Here is a 20267-nt window from a genome sequence, read left to right as displayed (position 1 = left end):
CCATTATAATATAACCTTGTTTGGAATTTAATTTATTTCTTGTTAATGTGAATGTAATATAATTCAAATAATGTAGTATTATACACTATTATTAATTATCATCTGTGATTTTAGAAAGAAAAAAAAATCCCAGTAGCACAATTTTTTGGCTCATAATTTGTGTTTTAAAGTACTTGGACCCAACTTTTGAATCATTTTCAAAACAGTAGGATTTTGCTTCTTCGTCCCGACTAAATCGAGCAGCAGCGAGAAAGTAAACGAATCTGCAGAAAATCCGTTAGCACCCATTTCCTCGAGAAACTTTGTTGCGTCGTCGTATTCGCCCTTCGCGATAAATCCTTGAACAATGGCATTGTAGGTAATCCCATCGGGCAACAAATTTACCCGTTTCATCTCCGAAAGAAGATCTTTCGCTTCATCAAAAAGCCCGTTTTGACAGCACCCTTTTATCAGAATAGTGTAGGTTACCACGTTAGGTTGCAAACCTTTCGAAGGGAGATCGTTAAAAACGACTCGAGCTTTATCAACTTCGTTAGCTTTGCACAATCCATCCATGACTATAGTGTAGTATGAAGTATGAAGATGCTCTCCTTTCTGCTCCAACTCATCCAACAACAACAACGCTCGTTCAGTTTGGCCGTTCGTACACAGTCCGTCCAACAAGTTACAGTAAGTATAGAAGTTAGGTTTCAGCCCAACAGTTTGTAACTCATCAAAAAGCTTCATTGCACAAGAATATCTGCCACTGTGAAACAGCCCGTGTAATAGGGTGCTGTATGTCGTCACGTCGGGTTTGAACCCTTTAAGGGCCATCTCGCGAAAGAGATGCACTGCGTCGTCTATCTTCAGTTTCTTGCAATATCCATTGATTAAGATATTAAAACTTTGTATAGTAGGAGCAATATTCCTGCTAGGCATTGAATCGAACACGTTACGGGCTTCGTCCACTCGTCCTTGCAGACAATAACCATCCATCAAAGAATTGTACGACACTGCATCGGGAACCACATTTTTCTGCATCATGATACGGAGTACGTCCACCGCTTCGTCCACCAATCCTTCTTTACATAAAGCATCGAGAATAGTATTGAACGTCACCCTATCCGGATAAATTCTGCAGTCCGCCATTTCCGTCACTAATACCTTAACTTGCTCCCACCGACTCAAATTACACAATCCACAAATCAAAGCATTGTAAGTGAAGATATCCGGCGTTACACCTTTTCCAATCAGTTCATCGAAAAACTCCAACGCGGATTCCATCTTTTTCCCCTTACATAAGGAATCAATAACCATGTTGTAAACATTGATGTTGGGCTTACAACAGCTCCCATTCTCCATTACTCCGAGCAATTCGATAGCAACTGCAGTATTACCCGACTTGCAAAGCCCGTCGATCACAGTCCCGTAAGTAACTACAGTCAGCTCACACAACCCTTCTCTCACAATCTTCCTAAACAATTCCTGCGCCTCGCTAATCCGATTCTCTCGAAACAAACCCTTCAACAAGGTACTGAAAGTGATCGAATCGGGGACGCAGCCGCGCTTGAAGAACATAGCCAGAACGGAAAACCCGTAATCGATCCGATTAGAGAGGCAATAACTGTTCATAGCAACGTTCATAGTGTACTCAGTAACTGAAATCCCCAAATTGCAGATATCATTGAATAGTAAAATGGATGCGGAATACTCTTTCAGATAGACCAAACGCGAAAGCAGTTGATTGAAGCGTTGTATACGAGGAAAAGGTCTCGTTCTCGCCATACTCTTATACAGATTCATAGCTTCATCCAAGCCATTGATATTACCCAGTTCAAGCTTCATTTTCTCAGGGGAATTGCAATTTGAAACAGATTTTGTATGCAAATAACGGAAGGAGAAGTGTAAATTACCTGATTGGTGAAAATTGGGAGAAGAAATCAGAAATTTCCCCAAATTGAAACCCTTTCTCTCCATTTCAGAAGTCTGGAAAACAGAGAATTGAAGTTGCAGACGTTTAAGAAGGCGGAATCGAATTATAGTAAAGTCGTGTTTCTCTCTTATAGCGTTTTAAACTTGTTACCAATGAGGAATTAAAATTTCACTTTTATTATACCGTTAAAAGTTAAAACTACTAAGATTATTTTGATTTTTGACTATGATTTTTATCTTATTTGCTATTCATGAATATTCTAGATTTTGCTCTTCATGTGCGAAGATTTTTTTTCTTCTTTCTTTTACGGTTGCAGAGTTGTAAAGTATGTAATTTATGTATTATTCGATATAAATCCGAAGCCCGAAAAAATTCACAAGTCATGCTTGAACCAATAGTAATCGGCCCGATAGTATGTGAGTTTGAGCAACCAAAGTTCGGCTCATATGGCCCGATTCTCAGTCCTAATCAGAAATCAGAAACTTCCCCAATCAGGTCAAATCGATATTTCGTTTAAGATTCAACTTAAAATTCGTACCAAGTTCATAAATCGAATGATAAATAGTAAAAGTTTGACAACCATGATTATACATTCTTTTACTAATACAAATGTACACAAATTAATTTACTAAATTTACTGTACATCCACAATAGTGACAAAAACCTATCTTCGAATCGAAATCGACCTTTTGGCTCATTTACGTCCATTGAGATTGCCTTTGATGAAGATCTTCGAATTGGATATTAAATGTCGTCAATCTACACAATTCACCGAATGTTTACCGAGTCGAGAAATAAAGACACTGCAGAATCTACGGGAAGAAAGAAGAGCAAATTAGATATATATATTTCGGAATGAATATTCTGATACCTGTTAGAAAGTTTCTACAGAGTGGTAGATATATAATAAATCTCTCCACTTAAGAATGAGACCCGAAGTTAAATAGAATATACGTTACTCGTCTAATTCAGATTGCGCAAGCATATTCGAAACTTTTAACGAAGCAACAAAATCAAATGAACCAATTGTATTTTTCCTCATCCGTTGTGCATCATGGTCAACAGAAAAAGTTGTTTAGCCTCGTAATTTTGGTTGGTTTTTAAAAGTATTTGGAGCCAACTTTTGAATCATTTTCAAGACGACAGTAGGGCTCTGTTCCTTAGTCCCGACTAAATCAAGCATCACGCGAAACGTTGATGGATCAGGGGAGAATCCTCTATCACTCATTTCCTCGAAAAACTTTGCTGCATCATCGTATTCACCGCTCAATAGATTCCCTCGAATAATAGCATTATAGGTAACCTCATTCGGCAACACTCTTGCCTCTTCCATCTTCGCAAGAAGATCTTTAGCCTCCAAAAGAAGCCCGTTTTGGCAACATCCGTTTATCATGATAGTGTAGGTTTTCACATCCGGTTCCAATCCTTTACAAGGGAGATTGCTAAAAATAACTCGAGCTTTATCAACTTCTTTAGCTTTCAAGAATCCATCCATCACAATACTGTAGTAAGCAATATGAAGATATTCGTTTTTCTTCTGCTCCAATTGTTCCAACAACAACAACGCCCGTTCGGTTTGCCCGTTCATACACAGTCCATCCAACAAGTTAAAGTAAGTATAAAAGTTAGGTTTCAGCCCAACAGTTTGCAACTCGTCAAAAAGCTTCATTGCACAAGAATATCTACCACCGTGAAATAGCCCGTGTAGTAGAGTGTTATATGGCGCCACATCGGGTTCGAACCCTTTACGTTGCATATCACGGAAGAGATGCAAGGCCTCGTCGATCCTTTTCACTTGCTTGCAATATGCATTGATCAAGATGCTAAAACTTACAATATTAGGAGCAATATTCTTGCTAGGCATTTTATCAAACACGTTACGGGCTTCATCCACTCGTCCTTGCAGACAATACCCATCCATCAACGCGCTGTAAGAGACTACATCCGGAGCCACATTTTTCTGCAACATGATACGGAGCACATCTTCCGCTTCGTCGACCAATCCTTCTTTACATAAAGCATTGATAATAGTGGTGAATGTCACCTTATCCTGATATATCTTGTAATCTGCCATTTCCTTCACTAGCATCTTAACTTGTTCCCACCGACTCAAATTACATAACGCACAAAGCAACGAATTGTAAGTGAAAACATTCGGCGCAACGCCTTTCTCTTTCATTTCGCGAAAGAGATTCAACGCGGATTCCATCCCTCTATTCTTACATAAGGAATCAATAACCATGTTGTACACATTGATGTTGGGCTTACAACAACTCCCTTTCTCCATTACTCCGAGCAATTCAATAGCAACTGTAGTATTACCCGACTTGCAAAGCCCGTCGATCACAGTCCCGTAAGTAACTACAGTGAGCTCACACAATCCTTCCCTCACAATCTTCCTAAACAATTCCTGCGCCTCGCTAACCCTATTTTCTCGAAACAAACCCTTCAATAAGGTATTGAAAGTGACCGAATCGGGGACGCAGCCGCGCTTGAAGAACATCGCCAGAACGGAAAACCCGTAATCGATACGATTAGAGAGGCAATAACTATTAATAGCAATACTCATAGTGTACTCAGTAACTGAAATCCCCAAATTGCAGATATCATTGAATAGTAAAATGGATGCGGAATACTCTTTCAGATTAACCAAACGCGAAAGCAGCTGATTGAAGTGTTGTATACGAGGAAAAGGTCTCGTTCTCGCCATACTCTTATACAGATTCATAGCTTCATCCAAGCCATTGATATTACCCAGTTCAAGCTTCATTTTCTCAGGGGAATTGCAATTTGAAACAGATTTTGTACGCAAATAACGGAAGGCGAAGTGTAAATTACCTGATTGGTACAAATTGGGAGAAGAAATCAGAAATTTCCCCAATTTGAAACCCTTTCTCTCCATTTCAGAAGGCTGAAAACAGAGAAGTGAAGTGGCAGAGGTTTAAGAAGGCGGAATCGAAAAACAAATTGCAATGATTTCACATTTGATCCCCTGTGTTCCAGAAATACAAATTTGGTCCCTCGTGTTTCAATAATTTGATACTATTGGTAATTTTGTCAATTTACTGTTAGTAAGTGATGGGAACACGTTTAATTCCGTTAGTTTTAATGAAAACTTGACCGAAATGACTAAAAGTGTTGAATATTTAAAACATGAGGGACCAAATGTGGAATTACTACAAACTTAAGGAATAAATACCGTATTATTTTTTTCACTTCGTTTTAAAGCTTGTACGAATATAAAGATTGTAGTTTAACTTTTATATCTCATTTTTGTTATTATTTTTTTCATTTTTTTTTGGCTGTGTTTGAATATAATTAGTAAAATCAGATGGCAAAAATATAATAATAATTTAATAATCAGGGGGTTTTAAAAGTAATTCAATTTGTAACATATAAATAGAGAACGCGTGAGTAATTTTTTTTATGTGTGAAGAATTTATATTGAATTGTTGCTTGGGATTTTCATCACTAAAAATTATATATGAATTAAAATGATATAACCGAATTACAACAAATAGAGCTTGATTAGTTACAAACAAATAAATTCGGAAGAAAACAATACAATCACTCCACTAAACAATATTACAACACAAATAAAAAGAATTGCAGATCCTCCATAAACCGACAACGGTCGGGATATCAACGCTTGGGCTCGTTTACGGTCTTCCCTTCGAAAAATTCACCGAGCATATGTTCGAGATCTTCTGGCGTGAATCTAATGTACTTCTGTGGGTTCTTGCCACTCTCTACCAAAGCTCTGTTAAGTGTCAAAACATGCAATCATTGATTTATATCACTATACCAAATCTCGTTCAAGGACAAAATGCGTAATTTTTATATAGAGAGCACAGATAATTTAGATATGCCACAAAATGACGGCTCTTTTCCGTTTTCAAGTAATTATAAGGGAGGTTTGCGTGATTTTCAAAAACCTTAGAGGTCGATGTGTAAATAAACTAACGTATGGGGAAGGTGGTGTAATTTACCATATTTGTTACGCAAGAAAGAAATAAAATTATGTCGTAAATACTAAAAAGATCAAAAAAGGGAAGTGCAAACCTACCCAAACCGTTTAATGAAAGATCGATAGGCTGGAAGCAACACTTCACCTACAGCGAGCTTCAGAGATTCCCGAAGCTCTGTATCAGGAACTGTCCATTGACATTGTCTTTGATGAAGATCTTCGAATTGGGTATTAAATGTCTTCAATCTATACATTATTCACCGGATTTTTACCAAATCGAGAATAAATGACGAAGATCAGCGAATATATATATATATATATATATATATATATATATATATATATATATATATATATATATATATATATATATATATATATATATATATATATATATATATATATATATATATATTCCCAAATATCATTTAAATAAAATAAATTACCTATCTTTGATGATTGTTCTAGAAACTCCACTGCTATTTCCTCCATCAGCAGCACTAACAGAACTACCACCTCCAGATGATGTCAGCCCTTGAGCAGAGAGGCACTGTAGAATCTATGGTATATACCATACAAATTGAAAAGGATATAAATATAGCACGCGAACTCATTGGATCATTATTCATTAATTTTTTTTTTTGGTCAACTAAAGTGCATCGATGAAGGTAAAGAAAGCAAAACCTTGGCCCAAGCAACCCTCTTATATTGGTTTGCATGTTGCTGTACGATTCTCCGATGTCTCTGAACCCAATCATCCCTTAACAAATCTTTGGCTTCAGACCTAAAAGTAACAAGCAAACAAGAAAAGACTATAAGAAGCACAATCTTTGGTTTCAAGCGCATGATAAGAATTAAAAATAAAAAAGGGGCTGAAATTTTAATTTAGCATATGAATGATATTTAGAGTCAAAGCACGACTCCTATTATCACACAACCCTATGCAAGAAATCTGCCAATACAATGAGGGTGCATTTGGATGGAGGGATTTGGAGCAGGGATTTTAAATCGATAATAACAAATTCCTTGCACTTGTTTGGATTGAGGGATTTGCTAACGAATTTCAAATCCACCCCTCTCCCTTTTAGTTGTTTTTGGAGCAATTGGGGTGGATTTCAAATGACTCCAAATTGGAGTAATTTCATATCCTTTCTTCAAATCCCTTCCCCAAATCAAATCCTTCCATTCAAATGGATCCTGATTGTATAATCACGAATCCCAAACATTAGATAATCACATATTATACTATTAGGGACATTTTAGTCATAACTCATAACCAATTCAATCGATCTTATCGATCCCATCAATATTCCCAAGAAGGCCAAAGTTTGGGAATAACAAACCTGCGAAGCGATCTGACCATGTAATGAATGTTGTTCATAAGAAACAAATGAGTCTGAGAAGGATCTTTATATTGCTTGGATTTCACATCCAAGTTGTTTTGAAGAGCCTGCATGATTTTCATTGTAACAGTAGCTAGCTGAGAATTTGACTCATCCCCAGTTTCAAATTCTTGGAAAAGTAGCTTCAATGTTGCTTGGTAGCTGGAAAATCACGTAAAACACGGTGATTATTTACACATTTAATACTGCACTTTTTGCAACAGATGAGAATAAATACATTCTTGCAGCAGACCAAAGCCAATGAACAAGAATTGTGTTATATAAGTTGTATGTTATAATCGGACCTATACATATTTTTATTTTCTCTTAAGAGTTCGGAAATTGAAGGGAGAAAACACTTCAAAGAAAAAGATGAAACAAACAACAAAAACTGTGGGACAACAGTTATTCAATATGATTTTGTGACATTGTTCAGACTGAGAAGATATGCTCATACTTAGAGAAGTATTATACTGTAAACAGTTTAGATGTGTTTTAAGAAAAAAATAACAAAATGGTCGACTAAGAGATACTGCCTCGGTACTTAATAGTCTGAGTTCTCTTACATAAATAACTGGATCATGTTATGACTTACATTGGTAGTAGATGATTTTACATTTGCCGTCAAAGAAAAAATACGCTTCATCTAAATGGCATCATTTTCATTATTTTCTATGACTAAAACAATGTCAACTTACTTTTCACTTCCTTATTAAGACAGTTTATCATCAAAAGCAAAACTAATGTGGAACGTATTTGCTCGTAGAATGGCTAATAAGTGATAAAAATAGTTGGACAATAAGAAAATTAGTTGACTTACTCAAACAAGAATTTCACATAGCTTATCACATATCTTGTCAGAGGATGGACAGTCCCATCTGCAACAAAAGTTTTTGTAGCATCCTTTTCAACAGCTGCTTCAAAGTCATCAAAAGTCTCTTGTGACGTTTTAGCAATCCTTCTGGTCAATCCAAGGGCAGATTCCCTAATTTCATTGCAAGTATCACCTCTAAAAAGTTCTTCAATCTGCCAATATACCATTTTTGTATTGAACTTATTCATTAACATTTCTTTCAAGTTATGTTATGTTATGTAGCCATAAATATAAGTCAAGCAAAATGAAGGTGAGATTCAATCATAGGTGTCAAGATAGTCAATACTAGATCGCAATATGTAAAAGAAGAAGCACAAGTAAAAGGGATTTCCATATATCAACCATAAACTTGACTACAAAGTAAATAATTCCCGAATTGATAAGTTGAAAAGTGAAAAGGATAGGATTAAGCTCGGAAATAAATAATCCTAAATTGAAGGTCAAACAGAATTCAAACATAATTTACAGGAAGATAAGACTACAGCGGGATGTGCTTAATAATATAGTTGTGCACACCCATGATACAGCTACAAGTGAAAACAAGCCTCTATTAGAAAACAATGCAATCTGAGAAAGATGACAGAGATACACTAGGAAGACAAAACTACAGTCAGAATAAAGGTACATTTCTTATCTGTTGCTTCTACTATAAAATTCACCATGCTAATAAAGTGATCAACTCAATATATTGGCTTGGGTTCATCTCAAAATTTTTTTTTGCTACAAGCTAATACCAACCCACACCCAACCCACCAAAAAAAGGGAGAGAGATGACGAAAAGATAGCCTACTTAAAAAGCTTGAATATAAACTAATGCATTACTTTTAAATCAAACTTAGGGAATAAAGAGAATCTCAACCACCACAAAACCCCATGGCGTCTAAAGATTGTTGCTCCCAAGAAATTATGTCTTACCTCGCTATGAAGTTCTCTCATGGTTTCATACATATCCAAAAGCCCGAATAGCTTTTCAGGGGATCTCTTGCTTTCAGTAATCACAACTCCAAAGCCAAGTAGCACTGCAACACTGCGAGCAGTAACTTCAGCAAAGGACTGATCCATGAGTGAATTGAAGCCCTCGAAAATTTGATCACAAACTTTGCGTTCTCCAGCAAAGAGCAGCTTCACCTGTTTGAGCATAACTACCTTAGTTCTTATAATCAGATTTAATGAGATATGCAGAACTTTCACTAACAAGAGAAACTTACAGCAATCCGCATAAAATGGATCCAATTCCTAATCTTAGCTTCCAAAACACCCCATTCCATCTTCTGAACATCATCGTTGCTCAGCTTTTCCACTCCCAATTTGCGAAGGGTTTCTTCCAAAACAGAAGAGCGGGTATCCCTACATAGCGCAAAGCAAGTTGTATTATATGGAAGACCGAAAAATGAATTTGCTGCAGATATATTTGTAGCTGCGTTGCATGTCCGTAAACTGAGAACATGCTCCAGTTTAATGCCTAATCTTACAAGAAAATGCTAGGAGAAATCAGCCAAACCAATCGATGATAATGCCCAATTAAACCTTTTAAATTAGACAAAGCAAACAACGATAACGTTCTATCTAACCATTTAAATGTTGACTCACTCCTAGAGCAACTTATGATTCTGTAAGTTAATTATATAGTCAATGTGAGCTCCTAAAATGAACATAATGAACAGAACTCCTGAGCAGAAAATAGAGACATTTACCTGTATATTCTTTGTAACTGCTGTTTATTCCCAGCTCGAACCATCTGTTCTGCTAAATCATGCAACAAAGGCAAAATTCGAGGTGGGATAAGAGTTGGCGTAGTATATTTCAAATTTTCTGCAGCTTTGTGTTGATGATCAGAACTGGGGAGGCACTCGAAAAGTCGTTCAGGGTTAACAGGTTTGCTGAAAGAATGAAATTTCTATTTAGACCACATAAGACATGCAAATGAATATTGCATTACACTTGGTTCATAACTTCATAATCATACACAATGGATGAAATTAATTCATTTTTTAGGGACCGCCAAGGTAGCTTGCTATCTGGCCTTCAAGTGTCACCATACTGCACTACTGCGTGGGCCTGGCCCAACCCACAAGACAACAAAATGAAAAGAAAAAAATACACGCAACAGCTGTTCACAGAAACCCGAATAAGCATAGAGCACTAAGGGAGTCTTGCAGCTCATCTGACAAGAATATTAGGGCGCGGCCACAAAAAATGGTAAACAAACCTATAAGATAACAATAGTTGTCTGAACTCCTCTTCTAGCTTTGATATAGCCTTGGCGAGTAATTTATTTGTGTGGTTGAGCACTGCATCACTACTCTTGAAACTTTTGTTGTTGTTGAAAAACTGAATATTGTTCCTTAGTTGATCAATTGCTTGAAGGTAACTCTCTAGATCCTCATGTGGCCCTTTCAGTATTTTTGCCTCAGCCTACAACATATAGACAATTACGATTTAGAAGGATGTAAGCAGATGATATTTATTTGAGAAGAACGCAAAAGTGCGAAGACTGTCTCATAGAAAACATGATATTTGCCACATAAGAATTGAAATATCAAGTTTCAGAGTCTCTCAACTAGCTCTATTAGTTATTACCTCAATATTATCTAACAATATATAACACGAAATTAGCTTCAATGAAAAAATTGGTTCATATTTCTGTCTAAAATATCCAGCAAAATGTACATGCCTTTGAGGCAGTTAAACAATGCATGTGGATATCATATATTAAAAGAGACAACAAACAAGGAATTATATATAAATTAACAGAATGAACTTAGAAATAGGGGTTGAGATATTTCAAACCAAATAGCTGAAATCCTGTGGCCTGTAAAATTCAACCATACTTCTACCCCTCCTTGATAGCCATTTTTCTTTATTTTTCAAATGTAGCTGATTTTCTCCAATTATAAAACCAAAACAAATAATATTCAATTTCTACTTCTGCTTAAAGGGGTTTGTAGCTTTATGAAGTGCGAGAGAGCATAAGACTCTAAAACCAATTGTATGACTCTCAATTCCACTTTTTATTCCTCATGGTAAATGTCCGCGTATGACAGCTGGGATAATTACTATTTACATCTCGAAGATATTTGGAAACAAAGATTTTAACCAGGTGCAGAATTGATCAAACTAAAACGAGCCATCAAGCATAAATGACTGTCCAATGAAGACAGACCATTTCACTCGCATAATATGCTGGTCAACTATATCCTTAATGCGCATATCAGCCAGTGGATACATTTACCAAAATGAAGATCAGGTACATTACTAGAACTTGAAGATATGCTCTAATGAATAAAAATTCCAGTTAATAGTTTATTCAGAATATGATCAATATCTCTCACCGAAGCACAGTTCAGAAAAAAAAAAAAAAAAAAAAAAAAAAAAAAAAAAAAAGGAAACAAGGACAAAATCTTAGGCACCGAGTGGAACCATTACCTGTCGAGAAAGATCAAACTGCGACAATACGACATCAGCACCTTTCAGAGTTTTATCAATGTTTTGATGAGCTCTCCGAATGGCATGTGTTCTAGTCTACAAAATACAGATTGAGCACCAACTAATCAATGATAACAGAAGCCAAGAAAAATCAAAGTAAATATCATAATTCCAATTTAGCCAAACAGGTAGCAAACATTTTCTAATCCTAAAAAAACTTTTCTAATTTCAATTCCAAAGAAACGAAAAGATTTTTCATACCTGTACGGGGAGCATGGCGCTTTCAAGGGCGGAGAGACGGTGGTCAAAGGAGCCCAAAATGGAGACCATATCGTCTGTGATGGACTGGCTCTTCACCAGAGCCTCCCTCATCAGTGCCGCTCTATCCGTCAGCATATCGACCGTCGCCACTCCTCCTCCGGCAACTTCACTTCTTCCCGACGGAATTCCCATCGAATTTCCTCAAAATAAAATCCCTGATTCCGTCTAAAATTGGGGTTAGAGAGAGAAAAGACGGAGAAGAAAAAATCATCGGTCAATTTGCCACACACAACACCACCCTCCCGTTGGCCGTGCATAATAATGACTGCTTCCACCTTGGTATAGTTGACCATGGCGACCGCGGAGAGGGTTGACTAAAAAGGTGGCTCGGTGGTGGTTCTTCAAACCCTCGGCCACTTGCTTGTTTTTCAGAATGAAGCGGCTTTTGACTGTAGCTGAACTCTCAAAGACAGCTGTTTACGTGCGCAATACTCCCCGGTTTAGCATTTTGTTGACCGGTTTTTTTTTTTTTTTTTTGTACTTGTCTAGGGTCAAAATCGGAACATAATTAATTACCAAATTTTCCGTATTTGGATTTAAAAGTTTAATTCCAAGAAAAAAATTGGATTTCTAGAAATACATGTAGAATTATTTTTGGTCCAATTTTAATTTTCCCAAAAAAAAGAGATATTTATTTATTTTGCTATTATATTTTACATATTTTATTTAATGAAAATTGAATAAGTATCTAGCATTGTATTTCGAAAAGGAAATAAAAATTGGAAAATTTCTATAGACGTCTATTTCGACCCGTTCCATCCGAATTTCACCCTTATACTTGTGTCTTGAATTAGTTTCGAGACGAGCAATATTATTAATGTCGGTCAACCGGCCGGCCAGCAGAACCGATTAAACGAAGGTTAATGAAAACTATAAGTTGGGTGTTGAAGTGTATTAATTAATTCTAATTCAATTTATACAATATTAATACACAAATTTGCAAATCCTTGATAAATAGATGTACAACAAGAATCCATACATATTATTGACATTTTACAAGCCAAAAAAAAATGCTCTATCAAGATAAATAAAGTCTACATTCTTTTATTAACACTAATACACAAATTAAAAGGGGGACAAACAATTTATATAGTTTCATCGAAATATCAACGCTTGGGCTCGTTCAAGGTCTTCCCTTCGAAAAATTCACCGAGCATATGTTCGAGATCTTCTGGCGTGAACCTAATGTACTTCTGTGGATTCTTACCATTCTCGACCAAAGGCCTGTCAAGTATCAAAACATGCATCATTAATTTTTATTTTATTTTAATTTATTAGGGTAATTTACCGTATTTATGATGCAAGAAAGAAAGAATATTATGTCATAAATACTAAAAAAAGGGAGGTGAAAAACCTACCCAAACCGTTTAATGAAAGATCGGTAAGCTGGAAGCATCACTTCAGCTACAGCGAGCCTCAGAGATTCCCGAAGCTCTGTATCGGGAACGGTCCATTGAGATTGTCTTTGATGAAGATCTTCGAATTGGATATTGAATGTCTTCAATCTACATAATTCAATAAAAGACAAAGGGCAACAGAATTAATATCATATTTTTTTTTTATTCTTTTTAAATAAATAAATAAAAACCTGTCTTTGATGATTGCTCGAGAAACTCCACTGCTATTTCCTCCATCAGCATTAATAGAACTTCCACCTCCAGATGATGTCAGCCCTTGAACAGAGAGGCATTGCAGGATCTAATGGTAGATAACCATACAAAATAAGAAAAGAAGTTCAATAAAAAATATATAAAATAAAAAAGACATTCAATATCGGAAATAAGAGACTTAAGAGTTAATTGAGGGCATTCACGTATGAAACTTTGAAGAAATAAAAATCAATCTGGCATGCTAACTAATTGGACCACTGTTCATCAAACTACATTTGTTCGGTTGATTAAATTTGCATCGGTAAAGTAAAAGAAAGCAAGACCTTTGCCCAAGCAATCCTCTTATATTGGTTTGCGTGTTGCTGCACAACTCTCCGATGTCTCTGAACCCAGTCATCCCCTAACAAATCTTTGGCTTCAGACCTAAAAGTAACGAAGCAAACAAGAAACGACTTTAAGAAGCACAATCGCTTGTAAGCATTTTCGCAAACTTTACAAATAAGGGCCTTGTTTGGGAATTTGGATAAAGACTTGATAGAAGATATAATCAAGATTTGTGTTTAAGCACGGGATTGAAAAAAAAAAGGATCCCAGATTTCAATCAAGCATACAAAGGATCTTTAGTCGAACCTCGACTCCTATTATTACACAATCCTATGCAGGAAATTAGCCAATACAAAGGGATTGTATAATCACAAATCCCAAACATAAGATAGTAATACATTACAATATAATGGACATATTAGTCATAACAGATTCAATCAATCTTATCAATCACATCAATATTCCCAACGAGGCCAAAGTTTAAGAATAACAAACCTGCGAACCGATCTGACCATGTAATGAATGTTGTTCATAAGAAACAAATGAGTGAGAGAAGGATCTCTATATTGCTTCGATTTCCCGTCCAAATTGGTTTGAAGAGCCTGCATGATTCGCATTGTAACAGCAGCTAGCTGAGAATTTGAGTCATCCCCAGTTTCAAATTCTTGGAAAAGTTGCTTCAATGTTGATTGGTAGCTGAAAAACCGCAAAAAAACATAGGTGAAAATTTACATAATTAATACTGTACTTTTTGCATCAGATAAGAACTAATACATTCTTACAGCAGAGATAAATCAACGAATATTTACTTAATATATTGAGCAGGTTCTAAAGAAACAAGATGTTGTGTTACATACATTACTAGTATTTTAGATCCAATTAAGGGAATAAAAGGATGAAACAAACAACAAAAATTGTGTGGCTAACAAAAAAAAAGGAATTTTAAAGCAAAACGAATGAATGTAAGAAAGTTTATATTCAAAAGCAATGTGGAGTGTACTAACTCAAAAAGTCTATCCTTCTATTTTTTGGTGAAAAAAGTCGAATTCCAGATAATGGCACCACAATAAATAGTAGGATGAGTATGATACGTGATAAAAAGAGTTTTTCTTACTTTTTTCTAATTATGCTCTCTTACGAGAAGTTAAAACACATTCACAGACAGAAATCGGAGAAAGGGTTTATCTTATTTTCCATCTGATATGCTACCACTTACAAACAACAAACTGAAGTTTAAGAAAAAAGGGTTTTTTCAAAAGCATAGTATATATTTAGTTGACTTACTCAAACAAGAATTTCACATAGTTTATCACATAGCTTGTCAGAGGATGGACAGTCCCATCAGCAACAGAAGTTTTAGTAGCATCCTTTTCCACCGCTTCTTCAAAGTCGCCAAAAGTCTCTTTTGCCGTTAGAGCAAGCCTTTTGGTCAACCCTTGCGCAGATTCCCTAATTTCATTGCAAGCTTTACCTCTAAAAAGTGCTTCTATCTGACAACATACAAATGTGATGTTATGAAGACATAATGAATATAAGTCAAGCAAAATGAATTGTTTAGTACCTCTGAGTGAAGTTCTCTCATGATTTCATACATATCTAAAAGCACAAATAGCTTTTCAGGGGATCTTTTGCTTTTCGCAATAGCATCTCCAAAGCTAAGTAGCACTGCAACACTGCCGGTAGTAACTTCAGCAAAACATTGATCCATGAGAGGATCGAAACCCTCGAAAATTTGATCACAAACTTTGCGTTCTCCAGCAAAGAGCAACTTGACCTGTTTGAGCATGACTAAACTTAGTCCATAAAATCAGATCTAATGAACTATGCGGGAGATTCTCTAATAAGGGAACTTACAGCAATACGCATAAAATGGATCCAATTCCCAATCTTAGCTTCCAAAACATCCCATTGCATCTTTTGAACATCTTCTTTGCTGAGCTTTTCCACCCCCAATTTACGAAGGCTTTCATCTAAAACTGAAGAGCGGGCATCCCTACATAGTGCAAAGCATATTTTATCGTATCGATGACCAAAACAATGAATTTGCTGCAGATATATTTGTAGCTGCTTTGCCTATCCCCAACAATTTGGAGAGAACGGATTATTGTAAAGAATACTAATATGGAACTTTTAAACATTGAACAATCTCAGAAAGCAGTAACATTTAATTTTCAACAAAATGGATGAAACTCTTCAAAAACACTCATGAACAAGCTCAGAAAGCAGTGACTCTAAAGATTACGCATGTTTTCCGGACTTGAAATAACAACTGACTCTCTGCTCTTGTAAGAACAGAAGCAAATGTGGCCTCATATAAATACTGATAGAAGTGACTAGCCTGTGAAATTAAAGCCGAATCTTACACAAAGTCATTTAGGGTGAAAGAATCCAATTATGACCAGATCAGCACAACCAAAGAATGATAATGTTCTATCTAATATGAGCTCCCAAAAAGAACATGATAAACAAAACTTTCGACACCCACACCAGCTTCTGAGCAGAAAATATAGACATTTACCTGTATATTTTTTGTAATTGCTGTTTATTCCCAGCTTGAACCATCTGTTGTGCTAAATCATGCAGCAAAGGCAAAATTCGAGGTGGAATAAGAGTCGGCGTAGTATAAATTGAATTTTCTGTGGTATTGTTTTGATGATCAGAGTGACTATTTGATGATGCAATCTTGCCGCCAGAATCTCCAGGTGATCCTGATGGTCGCATGGAATTGGGGAGGCACTCAAAAAGTCGTTCAGGTTCAACCGGTTTGCTGAAAGAATGAAATTTACATTTAGACCACATAAAACATTCAAGTGAACAATGCAATATACTTGGTCCATAACTTGGTATAGAATGGAAACAGACCAACACCTGAAAGATAAGAGAAAAGGGGGTCCAAGGAATGAACTCTTATCTAGTCATTAGTTCAAGAGCATTAATCAATTAATCATGATATAAAGATTAGGCAATAATAGCATGCCAAATCATGAAAATTATCATCTATGAGATTAGGATATGGCCCTGGATAACTTAATACATTAGAATACATCTATTGAAATTATGAAATGCATCTTAATTATGCAAAAAATGGTAAACAAACCTATAAGATAACAAGAGTTGTCTGAACTCCTCTTCAAGCTTAGATATAGCCTTGGTAAGTAAACTATTTGTGTGGTTGAGCACTCCATCACTACTCTTGAAACTTTTGTTGCTGCTGAAAAAATGAATATTGTTCCTTAGTTGATCAATTGCTTGAAGGTAACTCTCTAGATCTTCATGTGGCCCTTTAAGTATTTTTGCCTCAGCCTACAACATAAAGACACTCACGATTTTAACGGATGTAAACAAAAAACATTGATTTGAGAAGAACTCGAGAGAGTCGAAACTGAGTCATAGAAAATATGATATCTGCAACATAAGATATAAAGTTTCAAGGTTCTGAGTCCATCAATATGTGGATCACTTACATTGTTAGAACTTGAAGATAAACTCTAATAAAAAAGATCCAGTTAATGTTTTGTTCAAAAGATAATCAATTCACAGTTCAGAACAAGCAAACAAGGACAAAAATCTTAGGCATTGAGCGGAACCCTACCTGGCGAGAAAGATCAAATTGTGACAATATGACATCAGCAGCCTTCAGAGTTTTATCAATGTTTTCATGAGCTCTCCGAATGGCATGTGTTCTAATCTACATAATATAGATTGAGCACCAATTAACAAATGATAAAAGAGCCCAAGACAAAAGAAAATAAATATCATAATTCAAAGTTTCTATTACACAATAAAGTAGTCAAACATGTAGCAAACATTTTCAAACAAAATTCAGAAATTTATACGGCAAAGGTGAAATGCAGTGTTGAATCATTATGCTAAGAAAAAATCCTGACGAACTTCATCAGCAGTCCCTTAATTTACTATTTACAACTAATCCGTAGAATAACAGAATCGTCCCTTTATATTTTTCATGATTTTAATCTTTATTTTCTCATTTGTTAAGGTAAATCAGGAAAAACAGCAAAGACCATTCATTTGAAAGATCATAATACCCACCCATTATGTTTTTGGATCTATTTACTATGTTAATCATATATGTTTCTTATGCTACAACAGCTTAATCAAGCAAAGCTGCAAATACGAATCCCTGCATCCACTCTTTATTGCATCCAACAAATGACCCGCACCCCAATTTGAGTGTCCCATTTTCAACGGGATCGAGGTTCAACACCAGTATGCTATTGGAAAGAAAATCGTAACTTTAAGAAGTAGGAAATTGTTTCTGGGTAACGCAGAAAGGAAATAGAAACATTCCATTTGCGATCGAACTGAGCGGATAAATAACGACGATCTTGCATACTGCCGCTGCATTTTCATTCCATTTGAAGTTCCCATATTCTGTAAACCTTTTCAAACAGAGATCCTCGTCTTGAAACAAAAATTGATCCAATCCTAATCATACTGATAACAGTCGTTTCACTTATCATACATAAAAACGCAAAGGTTAAGTATTGAGAAACAAGATTTCCTTTCTCTGTCATTTTGTATTTATCTTATCAACTCCAAAAGTAAATAATGTTCTAATATGAATCCACCAACCCCCCAAAAAAAATTGCCAGTTTCACCAAACTGCCAAAGAAGAAGTAACTGAAAAAAATCAGATCAACGCATCTTTAAACTCGAAAACCTAATTTTCACTCATTGAAGAAAAGATCAGAACTTCACTTTGCTTCCATGGCAAAATTACCATTACTCTCTCAGAACACACACACACACACAAAACGCCACATCTCAAATCAAACAAAGGAGGAAGTATCAGCACATCAAAAAATTAAAATTAAACAGAAGAAACGAAGAAGATTCTGTACTTGGGTGGGGCGCATGGCGGTTTCAAGGGCGGAAAGACGGTGGTCAAAGGAGCCCAAAATTGACACCATGTTGTCTGTGATGGACTGGCTCTTCACCAGTGCCTCCCTCATTTGTGCTGCTTTCTCGCTCAGCATATCCGCCGCCGCCACTCCTCCGCCTACTTCTCTTCTTCTCGCCGGAATCCCCATTTTTAATTTCCCCTCTGTTCAAATCCGTGTTTTCCGTCTGAAAAAGAGAGACTAGAGAGAGAAAACACTCAGAAAAGAGTCTCGAGTTTCTCTCTGGGGAAAAGATTTTGAAAATTAGATAAGGAACCCCATACTTATGACTATTTGGTTTTAAGGTGGTTTATTTTGAGCTACTAGTTGTAAAACCCCGAATAAAGTTTATTTCGTGTATTTTAAGCTACTTATAAATACTTTTTGATTGTTTTACTATTATATCCATAAAAAAAAAATTAAAAGTTGTGTTACAATTGGTGAAATTCATCTAGTAGTCAATTGTGCACGTTTATATATCGATTATAGATTTTGCACGTGTTAATCTACGATATGATAATAAAGAGTGGTTTTATAAATTTTCAAATAATGTAAAATCTACGCGATCACATACTTTAAATAAATTTATTTCCTTTTTCCACACGTGTATCATATACGAGAGACACGTTGTAATCATTTTCTTCATACACACATTGTCGATCGTAGATTTTTTTTTTATCAAAGTAACTACAATATTTCTCAACGCATCTAATGTTGACCTTGAAAATTCAAAAAACACACATAGTTTTACTTTTCATTGGATTAAAACCTATTGATGTGGTTCGATTCCATGTCACATCTTGCAATTCCTCCATCACACTATTTGATTCCTCGTGTGTGCATTACATGCGTCAAAAAAAGCTGCTGAGGAGCCGGGGCTTGATCCATCAGCTAAAGTTAGAGAATTCAAGAGACTGCTCGAGTGTTATAAATTTTGCACCTTTAATTGTGAGGGCTCAGGGTATTTATATAATTATATATATATTTTCATGGGCTTAAGCCTCTTAACATGGGCCTGACTATTTAGATTATGATCAACTTGGACCGTAGTCAACTCGAACTTATATTATTATCGTGAGTCAACTTGTGCTTGCTTTGTGCTCTATGAACTTGTCGATATAGACCTTTGTGCATTAGCCCGTCACCAATAAAATCAAATAATTACAAAACTAAGCAACCGTATAATTTATTTACGTTTACTACAATTTGTACAATATCTATTTTCATAAATTAAGAGGGGTACAAAATAAATAAATAGAAAGTTGAAGGGGGAGGAGAAAATACGAAATACCAATGAGGGCCTACAGTTAGTTGTCTATGGGTTTGGTCATATTTTAGTGTCTTTGCTTTGAACCTTTGACAGCGCAGTTTACATTTTTTTATTATTTTTTTTTTCCAAAGAAACACCTAATTTATTTACATTATTAAAACAAAGTTCAAACTATAGACAATAAATAAATAATTAGCCAATATTATATTCAATAATATTCAACATACGTAGATCAGTAGACTGATCTGTAATATTTACTAGTTATTCCCTAATAATGACA

General features: G+C 35.7%; 4 protein-coding genes across 5 annotated transcripts; all 4 read right to left on the bottom strand.

Moving 5' to 3' along the window:
• Nucleotides 1-3: 3 nt before the first annotated feature.
• Nucleotides 4-2009, bottom strand: LOC148769918 (uncharacterized). The gene is made up of 2 exons (XM_088819530.1): nt 1893-2009; nt 4-1784 (listed from the first exon to the last, which is right to left on the bottom strand). Exons 1-2 carry the CDS (start codon nt 1954-1956, stop codon nt 151-153), a joined length of 1698 nt encoding a protein of 565 aa, XP_088675656.1. The 5' UTR covers nt 1957-2009; the 3' UTR covers nt 4-150.
• Nucleotides 2010-2408: 399 nt separating this feature from the next.
• Nucleotides 2409-4889, bottom strand: LOC105977331 (uncharacterized). 2 transcript variants are annotated; one of them, XR_016031724.1, is made up of 2 exons: nt 2784-4889; nt 2409-2671 (listed from the first exon to the last, which is right to left on the bottom strand). XR_016031724.1 is itself a non-coding variant. In XM_088819529.1 (2 exons), exons 1-2 carry the CDS (start codon nt 4812-4814, stop codon nt 2681-2683), a joined length of 1866 nt encoding a protein of 621 aa, XP_088675655.1. In that variant the 5' UTR covers nt 4815-4889; the 3' UTR covers nt 2409-2680. The 2 variants fall into 2 exon arrangements, 1 of the variants encoding a protein (XP_088675655.1); XM_088819529.1 differs by having other exon boundaries at nt 2409-2724; nt 2993-4889.
• A 485-nt stretch (nt 4890-5374) lies between these two features.
• LOC105977873 (exocyst complex component EXO70A1-like) lies at nt 5375-12305 on the bottom strand. The gene is made up of 12 exons (XM_088819528.1): nt 11823-12305; nt 11562-11657; nt 10345-10550; nt 9830-10015; nt 9344-9482; nt 9051-9263; nt 8082-8287; nt 7223-7423; nt 6564-6663; nt 6326-6438; nt 5979-6125; nt 5375-5672 (listed from the first exon to the last, which is right to left on the bottom strand). Exons 1-12 carry the CDS (start codon nt 12012-12014, stop codon nt 5555-5557), a joined length of 1917 nt encoding a protein of 638 aa, XP_088675654.1. The 5' UTR covers nt 12015-12305; the 3' UTR covers nt 5375-5554.
• Nucleotides 12306-12811: 506 nt separating this feature from the next.
• On the bottom strand, nt 12812-19067 carry LOC105977748 (exocyst complex component EXO70A1). Its single transcript, XM_013003111.2, has 12 exons — nt 18679-19067; nt 17409-17504; nt 16914-17119; nt 16335-16583; nt 15671-15809; nt 15378-15590; nt 15101-15306; nt 14312-14512; nt 13816-13915; nt 13471-13580; nt 13241-13387; nt 12812-13106 (listed from the first exon to the last, which is right to left on the bottom strand). Exons 1-12 carry the CDS (start codon nt 18865-18867, stop codon nt 12989-12991), a joined length of 1974 nt encoding a protein of 657 aa, XP_012858565.1. The 5' UTR covers nt 18868-19067; the 3' UTR covers nt 12812-12988.
• Nucleotides 19068-20267: the final 1200 nt, after the last annotated feature.

This window comes from Erythranthe guttata, chromosome 6, assembly GCF_056151865.1.
Source record: "Erythranthe guttata isolate IM_541 chromosome 6, IM_541, whole genome shotgun sequence".
NCBI lineage: Eukaryota > Viridiplantae > Streptophyta > Magnoliopsida > Lamiales > Phrymaceae > Erythranthe > Erythranthe guttata.
The sequence above is the reverse complement of the archived record's forward strand: the minus strand, read 5'-3'. Positions and strand labels throughout refer to the sequence as shown.

Excerpts from the sequence above, each read along its gene's own strand:
- LOC105977331 (XM_088819529.1), bottom strand. The coding sequence starts at position 4,814 with ATGGAGAGAAAGGGTTTCAAATTGGGGAAATTTCTGATTTCTTCTCCC. Across the intron at positions 2,725-2,992 it reads AAACCAACCAAAATTACGAG|ATTCTGCAGTGTCTTTATTT; the intron begins GCTAAACAACTT and ends TTCTTCCCGTAG.
- LOC105977873 (XM_088819528.1), bottom strand. The coding sequence starts at position 12,014 with ATGGGAATTCCGTCGGGAAGAAGTGAAGTTGCCGGAGGAGGAGTGGCG. Across the intron at positions 11,658-11,822 it reads GCGCCATGCTCCCCGTACAG|ACTAGAACACATGCCATTCG; the intron begins GTATGAAAAATC and ends TGTATTTTGTAG. Across the intron at positions 9,483-9,829 it reads CAGTTACAAAGAATATACAG|GGATACCCGCTCTTCTGTTT; the intron begins GTAAATGTCTCT and ends TGCGCTATGTAG.
- LOC148769918 (XM_088819530.1), bottom strand. The coding sequence starts at position 1,956 with ATGGAGAGAAAGGGTTTCAATTTGGGGAAATTTCTGATTTCTTCTCCC. Across the intron at positions 1,785-1,892 it reads TCCCAATTTTCACCAATCAG|CTATGAATCTGTATAAGAGT; the intron begins GTAATTTACACT and ends GCTTGGATGAAG.
- LOC105977748 (XM_013003111.2), bottom strand. The coding sequence starts at position 18,867 with ATGGGGATTCCGGCGAGAAGAAGAGAAGTAGGCGGAGGAGTGGCGGCG. Across the intron at positions 17,120-17,408 it reads AATTTGATCTTTCTCGCCAG|GCTGAGGCAAAAATACTTAA; the intron begins GTAGGGTTCCGC and ends TTTATGTTGTAG. Across the intron at positions 16,584-16,913 it reads CAACTCTTGTTATCTTATAG|CAAACCGGTTGAACCTGAAC; the intron begins GTTTGTTTACCA and ends TCATTCTTTCAG.